Source organism: Chelmon rostratus, chromosome 3, assembly GCF_017976325.1.
Source record: "Chelmon rostratus isolate fCheRos1 chromosome 3, fCheRos1.pri, whole genome shotgun sequence".
Taxonomy (NCBI): Eukaryota; Metazoa; Chordata; class Actinopteri; order Chaetodontiformes; family Chaetodontidae; genus Chelmon; species Chelmon rostratus.
In genome coordinates this window covers 30,696,788-30,706,111 of record NC_055660.1, presented here as the reverse complement: position 1 = coordinate 30,706,111, position 9,324 = coordinate 30,696,788, and the positions used below count along the sequence as shown (strand labels likewise).

At 40.7% G+C, this 9,324-nt stretch overlaps 1 protein-coding gene across 1 annotated transcript; it reads right to left on the bottom strand.

Moving 5' to 3' along the window:
• Positions 1 to 1,949: 1,949 nt before the first annotated feature.
• tmem109 (transmembrane protein 109) lies at positions 1,950 to 6,458 on the bottom strand. Its single transcript, XM_041966828.1, has 3 exons — positions 6,074 to 6,458; positions 5,744 to 5,849; positions 1,950 to 3,773 (listed from the first exon to the last, which is right to left on the bottom strand). The coding sequence occupies exons 1-3, from the start codon at positions 6,308 to 6,310 to the stop codon at positions 3,397 to 3,399; spliced, it is 720 nt and encodes a 239-aa protein (XP_041822762.1). The 5' UTR covers positions 6,311 to 6,458; the 3' UTR covers positions 1,950 to 3,396.
• Positions 6,459 to 9,324: the final 2,866 nt, after the last annotated feature.

Genomic DNA, 9,324 nt, shown 5'->3' with positions numbered 1-9,324 from the left:
TGGGACAAACAAGTTCTGGACTGCTCTTTTGTAGACAAATGGCAATGTGCCCCACTAAAAGGGAGCTTACATTTTAAATTAGTGGCTGGAAACATACACATATAATATCTCCTTAACTACGTAAGCTATTCAGATGCCTTGAATACTGGCCTCTTTTCTCCTCTGTCTTTGTTTTTTGGGTTGATTGTCACATGAACTGTTGTTCACATAAGCTTGAAAATGTGTTTTGTTTCTGTGTTAATGTTAACCAATGATATTCAGTCGTTGCAGTTGATTTATCATGGGTGTTGATGGAGATGGAAACACCTGGCTCCAACTGGCTCCATTTTTGTGGTGTTTTAGTCTGCCATTGCTAATGCACCTCTGGATTTTATGACAATAAACTGACATTGGTTTCATACCTTTCATGTTATACGTCTTCATACTGTACATGTATGTGCAACTCATGAATAAAGTGAAATTTCCAACAAAACTTGAGTTTGAAATTCATCATTGAAGTCCAGATGAAATAGCATTTTAGGAGTATCTAGATTCTGTATCGTGACAAATTTCTGAGTGAAACAGGATAGAAAGCTGGAACATAATGTTGGGTGGAGTTTGATTTGAATGTTGAAAAGTGGACATGTCATAACAAACAAAATGTACTGACAGCTTGCTATACCCCGAGGGATACTGCTATACTGACGGTACAGCAGTATCCATCAGGGAGAGAGAGACAAAGCCCATTACATGCACTGTGTAGTTGCTTAAGAAGTCCACTGTAAAACACCTTGTGCATAATCTGAAACTGTCACAGATACTACTTTCCTAAGGTTGATAAATTCAAGCCAGGGGGTCTGTAACCATGGTATTTTGGGAAATGAACAAGGTTTGAGGTGGTGAACACCCAAAGACACACCAATGTACTATGCTGTTGCTGGCTAGTGAACTAATGAATCTTAGCTCTGTGCTGCTAAAAGTTGGGGAACCCACATGAAGATAGAAAGACATTGAGATTGGAACCAAAAATCTCAAATTTAGACTCATCAGACGATAAGCCACATTTCCACTGGTCTAATGTCAATTTCTTGGGTTTCTTGAACCAAGCAATTCTCTTCCTCTCAATACTGGTTTCTCTGCAGCCTGTCTGCCGCTTGAACTCTGGAAAGCATTTATGTGGGCTCTAATCTGAAGGGCCATTAATTGGTAATTTCTGAGGATGGTAACTGTGATGAACTCATCCACTGCTACAACGGTAACTCTTGGTCCTCCTTTTCCTGTTGTGGTCAGTGTGATCATAGCGTTTGATGGTTCTTGCAACTGTGGTTCTTGAAATTCTTAATTCTAGTTTCTCTCTCTCTCTCTCTCTCTGTCTCTCTCTCTCTCTCTGTGTGTCTCTGTGTCTCTCTCTCTCTCTCTATCTATCTATGTTGAAACTGAATAATTTCATTGATTTTGAAAGTTTTATCCTCATTTAGAATTTGATTCAGCAACATCTTTCAAAAAAGTTGGGACAGGGTCAGGTTTATCACTCTGTTGCATCGCCTCTTCTTTTTAACAACACGTTTTAAAAAGTAAAGTGGAATGTTTTCCTGTTTTCACTTGATGTACGATTTCAGCAGCTCAATTGTTCAGGGTCTCCTTTGTCATATTTTACATTTCATAATGTGCCAAACAGGTTCAATGGGTGACAAGTCGGGACAGCAGGCAGGCCAGTTTAGCCTCTTTTATTATGGAGCTTTTTTGACATGTGGCCCGTCCTGTCTCATAATACCACTTTGTGCCTCAATATACTACAGTCTGACAGCATAGCCCCTTGTAGTTTCAAGTGGAAGATGTGAGTGGCAAGTTTGCAACATTACACAAGCGCTCTGCTTTTTTAGTCTAACACATAAAGCAAACTTACAAAATATCAAGAAAGGACATATTCTTGGACTTACTTTCCTTATTAAACAGAAAAATACACCATCTGAATTGAAGTTTCTCTTTTATTTTTTCTGAGTGAAAAGCATTGTTAACTCATCACACAACAGACTTCATTCAAAAGAAACAAAATAAAACTCATCAAAACCATCTTGGTTTGTCTTTTCAATGAGCAACATTCCTCTTGCTGCTCTCTGGCTTTCAGCCTCTCCTGTTCCCATCTGTTGTGATTTTACCATCCCTGGAGTTTGAGTCCTAGTTGGAGCCACTGTATATCACCTCATACTGTATCCCTGTTGTCAAACTGGCCTCTGTTGGTCCAAACAGAATTTAGGCCTATTTCTGAGTTCCCATTTTTACCTCAGGTTTTAGAAACGGTTGTAGTATATCAACTGCCAGATCTTATTCATAAAGACAGTATCTTTGAGAAACATAGTGCTAAAACTGCAATTCTTATGGTCTTAAATGACTTATTTCTGTCAGCTGCTGCTGGCCATAAATCCATTCTTGTTCTCCTGGATCGACGTGCAGCATTTGGTACCACTGACCATGATATTCTCTTGTACCATCTTGAAATCTGGGTTGGTTGGTCTGCAGTGGTTTAGGTCCTACTTAAAAAACAAGCTGCTCAACTGCCTTCATGACATTCACAAGCAGATGTCACAGAATTTGCTACAGCTAAATGCTAATAAGGCAGAGATAATGATCATAGGACCAGATAGTACATTTATCCTAATATCAAACACATCCTGGTTGTTCCAAGGTCCACATTGAAACATAAAAGTGAAGTTTTTTGGCCAGGGCTCCTGGACTTTGGAATGACCTGCCTGAGAAGAGCTGAGCTGGAAACTGTGCCTCGTCTTTCAAATCACTTTCAAAATTTCAACTTTTTTAAAATTGCTCATCTGTGATTTCATTTGTTTTATAATATTTTGGTTTGTTTTACTATCTTTGTGTTTTATAATGTTATAATGTTTAGTTTTTATCAATTTTAGTATGTTTTATTGCTGTGGTGTATTAAATGTCTGCTGTTCTAAATGAACAGCACTTTGTGTTTTGAAAGGTGCTATATAAATAATTATTTTTTAAATTATTATTATTATCATTATTTCCCAAAATGTTTATTTAATGTAGTTCAAGAACAATTAGAGCATTGGACGTAAAATGTTTTTATCCCCTGCTCCTTCATACTGTAGCACATTCTTAGGATCAAATTGCAAATTTTACAGGAAGAAACTGTAAAAAAAAAAAAACTTAACAGACTAATGTAGACTAACAAATCACTGCTTCAAGGCACTGACTAAGTAATTAAATTGTGTTAGTAACAAATCACAAGGAATGAATTACTTTCTGAACACATTATAGAAAACATCAAGTGTAGAAATGTTTCTCCATTGAAGTTCCAAGCCCGAAAGGGACAGCAGTGCACCATCATCTGTACATGTTGAATCAGGTAGGAGAAACAGAAGACAAAAGACCAACATTTGACTTCTCTCAGTCCCTCCACTCCTCTGTCTTCCTCCAACTCTCCATCTCTTTCAGCCGCCTCTCCAGGATCTTCACCTGCTCCTCCAGATAAGCGGTTTTATCAGCTGCATTAGAGCCCCTCCCAACGCCCAGCAGGATGCAGACGGACACCAGGACAGCCAATCGGATGGCTATGGTTTCTGTTTTGACGCTATGATCGCTCAGGATGAGTCCGAAACAAACCAAAGCCACGCTCAATTTCAGCAGCCATAGAAACTGCCTCAGAGTGGAGGCAACCAATCGTAAGGCAAGAGAGAGCAGCCAGTAACCAATGAGAGCCACGAGAACCCACTGGGAAACAAAGATCAGACCCTCTGGGGTCACTTTGTTAATGGGAAAGCCACCTGTGGAAAGGAGGAACACAAAGACAGCACAAAAGAGCAAAGAGAATAGTTTAGTGATACTGCAAAGACATTCCGTTTCAAGATTTAGCTTCCTGGGAATCACATATCCCACACATCTCCACCCTGGTAAAGAGAGCTCAGAAGTGACTGTAATTGAAAATTTCCCATGCCTAGTTGTCAGCTTTATAGTGGAGTAATAGAACACATCCTGACTGCAAACATTACAAATGAGCATGGGAAGTGCACGGCCCAGGACAGGAAGGCTCTGCAGCAGATGATAAAAACCACACAGATGATCACTGGTACTATCTACTGAACATTAGTGATACGAGTGATGTGAAGCACCTGTGCAGAGCCCAAAGGACGCTAAAAGACAATACTCACCTGAGCCACAGGCTGTTCACTCTAAGCTCTAGGGGACTACAGCTTGCATTTTGTTGTACAATGAAATCAATGAACCTTGAAAATATTTACAGCGTGACAACCACAGGATTCATATTCATTTTAAGAAGTCAAACTGTAACATAATGTAATGAAACCAATATTCAGAAAACAAAAATGGTAAATGGGCTGTATTCATCCAATGGTGGAGAGGGAGCAATCAACCATCACCATCGACATCCTGATAAGTGGACTGTACAAAGTACCTTACAGTAAATAAAGATCTTTATTATCTAAGATGCCACACAGATTTGACTTCTAACTCCTTTGAGACCAAAATCTAGATCTCCATATTAGTGTTTGTCTCAATATTATGACAATAAACAATAATATAGAGCTGCAACTAATGCATATTTTCATCATCCATCAATCTGCCAATTACTTTCTTGATTGCTTGGTATGTGAAATGTCAGAAAATAGGTGAAAATGCCCATGGCCAATGCAACATCTTTAAAATGTCCAACACTTCCAAAATGTTCATTTATTGTTACATCAAATACAAGAACAGCAAACCTTCACATTTGAGAAACTGGAACCAGCAAACTTTGGGGATTTTGCTTGAAAAATAATTTAAACATTGAATGACAAAGCAACACTGCTGCTGATTCTTTTTCTGTCAATTAACTAATTATTTCAGCTCTAGAACAATACTGAATTATAAATAACAGAATACTTGTTTACATATTTTGTTCTGTCACATGCCTTTTTTGTGATTAATATTTGTTGTTTTGTAACTTAAAATAAATGTGGGTCAGACTCAGTAGAATATTTCCTTATATCTATACGTGATCACACCAATAGTGCATCCGCTCCACTACACAGTGTCCCAGGTCATACAGCTCTCTTGCTTTGTTCAGGGGAGTAGTCAGAACATTAATGCAGACACACATATACACACTATATACTATTTGACTGCTAGGTAATATCTATTTTAAAGGCTGGGGATTGTTTAGTTATTGCTCTGTCTTGTATCTGATTTTATGCTTGTGATCATGATCTGGACTAAAGCCCACAACAGTGTGTACAGACGTCATAATTTCTCATGTATATGGAATATCGCCCCACCAGGAGTTAAAGGATAATAGCAGTTTATACAGTGCACCCAGAAAGTATTCACAGCATTCACTTTTTCCACATTTGGTTATGTTACAGCCTTATTCCAAAATGGATTCAATTATTTTTTCCTCAAAATTCTACACACAATGACATGTGAGCACACCTGAAATGTCACAAATAATTGTAAAACTGAGTGCATGGCTACAGAAACAGTACAGTAGGTCAAAGGTGGAGCAGGGTGGGTCTTTCAGCTGTGATGTTTTAAATGCATGTGGAGTAATTCTACTCTTTACTTTTGTTTTTCCTTCTTAACTTTGACAGACTTGTTGGTTTTCACAAGAACTCAGTTGAGAATTTGGTGAGTACAGAGTTCTTATTACTGATAACAATGACGGAAAAAACTAAAACATGGTGTTAGACAGCACGGTGTGTGTGTGTGTGTGTGTGTGTGTGTGTGTGTGTGTGATGTCTACCTCTGAGGACTCCAACATCCTGCAGGAAGTGTGACACACACTCCAGGAGCGTGGTCAGACCTCCAGCTAAACTTGCCGCCACCACACGCAGAGCCTGAGAGAAAGCCTGTTGATGACAAACAACCGAAGCAGGAAGTGATGACATAGGACATCACCCTGCACGACAGAGGCCAACTTTCCACTCATGTTAATGCTGCCCGCTGATATTACAAAATACATTTTTATTAATATCATTAGACGAATACATGTGTGTATCCATATGCGTAGTAACCTTCTTCTCTGAACAACAAACTGTTGCACTCGTCAAACTCCATTCCTTCTGTCGCTCACCTTCTGCACCGTCAGCACCGTCTGCTCCCCGGCCAGCCAGCACAAGTATGTCCTTCCCTCCCCGGCCAGGTCAACCAGAGCTGTCCGGAGGTCGTGGATCGTTCCAGGGCGACTCTCTAACACTTCCTCTCCCGTAACAAACAATAACAACGTGTTCATCACCCACAGGCCGCTGAAGGCTCTTATGTGCTTCGAAGGGGTAAACACACTGAAAATGTGCATCATAGTCTGTGCCATACTGACAGCCTCTCAAAACGCACGACAAGTGGTTAAAAGTTATATCTACAGATGACACCGACGTGAGGCGATCGGACGTGGAAAAACTTTGTAGTACGACCAGCAACAGATGTCTGCCATCCACTGGGCAGAGTGTGCATCGGCTTTCCATGATGGCTTCCTGCCTGTTATCCGGAAATCGGTCTCAGAGCGCCACCATGCGGCGTGTCTAAATACCTACAATGCGTCTGCAGAGAGGAGCGAGGAGAGAGGAGGCTGGCCAGAGGACGCACCAGCAAGGACGCACAGGCGTCTCCTTTACGCACCTCGTAGGCGTGGCATGCCACACAGCTGAAACATATAACCCGAGGCGGGAGCAGTACTCCACAAATCTTACTGTTTCTTTTGTATTTATAAGTTGTATTAGTCAGACTTTCTGCCCTTCACCGATAGTTAGCGCCTGGCATGGTGCTAACCACATTCCTTGATGACGCTTCACTTTGATGTTATGTTTTCATCAGTAAATGTAGGCTACACCCAATTCAACTGCTATTATTATGGCATTATGTTCACAGCTGCAAACAGCTTCTAACTCAAGTATTATTAGCCTTTTCACACATTCAGTGTAAATGACCTCAATGGTGACGTTTGTTCAGTTTTTTATTGTTTTCTTGTGATCTTCGTTGATTTGTCTTATTTGGTTAAGTTCTAAAATTGGTGCTTTTATTTTGAAGGCGGACTGCGGTAGGAAGTACAAAAAGACGTATATGACGGTAAACATGTACGAGTGCTTCTTAAAAATGAGGGAAAACGTCACGTTTATGTTTACTTAGCACCTGGTTGAAAAGGGGCACAAGGTTTGTCTGTGTTTGTGTCATGTGTGCAGCTTTGAGTCACATTATATGCCTAGTTTGAGAAGTTGTTCAGAGTTTATATTGAGTAGGCTCGTATGTGTAGGCTAGCTAAATTGCTATATTAGCCATGATACATTGTGATCTGTTGTCATTGCTATTCTTATGTTGAATTTGGTTATATATGCTTGCTTACATCATAGTACATTATTGGAAGATTGTAAGGCTTAAAGGTACAGAAGTAAGACATTTATATTTTAAAATCAGAATGGTTAAGTATTTTTCTGTTGTGTTTATTTACTTCCTAGCTCTTACGGTGTGTTCAGAACAAGTTTGGAGCAACAGTTATAAATAAAGTTGTTGTGAACCATCAGTTGGAGAGTAAGACCATCATTCAACCGGGGATGCTACATTCAGTTTGCTCTTTGATCTAACCATGATCACATGGCAACCTGCCTCATGCATGCCTCATACTCCCCATCACAGAGAAGGCCCAGACAATGAATTGTACTGGATATCTTCTAAAACTCTTAACTGTCGGATAGCTTGTCATGATATTTGGTTCAGACATTAATGCTCCCATCAGGATGAATTGCAACAACTTTGGTGACCACCAAACTTTTTCATCTAGTGCCTTCATCATGTAGACATTTTAACTGTGTCCAATATTTTGGATTGTGACCAATAAAATTGTGGATTGTGACCTGTAAAACTGATGACATTCCTATCAGCCTCAGCTGAACTTTGTGTTTAGTGCCGAACATGGTCAACATTATACCTTCTAAACATCAATATGTTAGCTCTGTCATTGTTAGCTGTGTGTGCTGAGTGAGGGAATTATTCAAAGGAAAAAGGCTTGCATATCAGCATGGGTAACTCCATCGTCCACACGGTTAAACCCAAATCTTTAAGCTAGAGCATGTCCTTAAATAATACTTAACAAGCTCTAGAGGTACAGTTCTCACATTATCCTCGCACAAACAGGGAACTAATAAGAAAAGGAAATAGTCCAGTTATCAAAGTGCAGTGCCACCGGCGCCTGCAGGGAGCGTGGGCAGGCTTTCTAACACTGGCAATGAGTTCAGAGTCAATCAGAGTCAGGATCAGAATACGTTATTGATACCTGAGGGGAAATTGGGTCAGTTGCAGTTGCTCCCATTGTAGAACAAGTAAGTCAAATAAAAATAGGAAATAAGAAATATCTTAGAGAATATGCAAAAATATTTTTAAAAAGAAAAAAAAGTACATATATGGTAAATGGACTGTATTTATAAAGCGCTTTTCTAGTCTTCCAACCACTCAAAGCACTTTACAACACAAGCCTGCATTCACCCATAGGCCACCTGCTCATTACAAGCATTAACACATTCACAGCAGGGAGCAACTTGGGGTTCAGTATCTTGCTCAAGGATACTTCAACTGCCGAGGCCAGGGATCGAACCAGAGTCATCAGAAAATTTCTGAAGATGGCGGGATTCTTAGTCAGTTGAAGTCAGTGGTGTAGAGGGTGAAGAGGAAGGGAGACAGGGCTGTATCTTGGAGGGCCCAAGTGCTGCTGACCACTCTGTCTGATGCACAGTGTTGCAGGCGCACAGATTGTGGTCTGCCAGTCAGGTAGCTGACAATCCAGGACACAAGGGTATTCACCTGCATCACTTTCAGCTTCTTCACACAGCAGAGCTGGCTGGAAGGTGTTGACAATGCTGGAGAGGTAAAAAAAAACATGACCCTCACAGGGCTTGCTTGCTTGTCCAGGTGGGTAAAACTGCTCCAGGACGAGTCCCTCCAAGGTCTTCATGATGTGGGAGGTCAGCGCCACTGTTCTGTAGTCCTTGGAGCTGCTGGGACATGACGTTGGCAGAGGAAGGAGGAAGGAAGTCTTCCAGAGCACAGGGATCATTTGAAGACTTACAGTTGCTCATAGTGAAGATCTAGTGAAGCACTAGACGGCTCACATACTAGATGAAGTTGGTTAGGCTTGTTGCTATGGTCATGTGGTTGAAGTCGTCCGAGATAGAAATGAAAGCACTGGTGTTGAGTCTGGAGTCGGGCTATGGCGGTGTGAGTTATGCTACATGCCAACATTGGGTTGGCAGAGTCTGGGATGAAATTAGCCACCACGATAGCATGAAATTTCCCTGGGCATATAATATGGCCAGAGGCTCATGGCTTCCAGGCAGCAGA

What these genes read in the sequence shown, in the direction of transcription:
- tmem109 (XM_041966828.1), bottom strand. Translation starts at nt 6,310, where the DNA reads ATGGCACAGACTATGATGCACATTTTCAGTGTGTTTACCCCTTCGAAG. An exon ending in CGGTGCTGACGGTGCAGAAG is followed by an intron (nt 5,850 to 6,073) that starts GTGAGCGACAGA and finishes TGTCATCAACAG; the next exon opens with GCTTTCTCTCAGGCTCTGCG. An exon ending in GGATGTTGGAGTCCTCAGAG is followed by an intron (nt 3,774 to 5,743) that starts GTAGACATCACA and finishes TCCTTTCCACAG; the next exon opens with GTGGCTTTCCCATTAACAAA.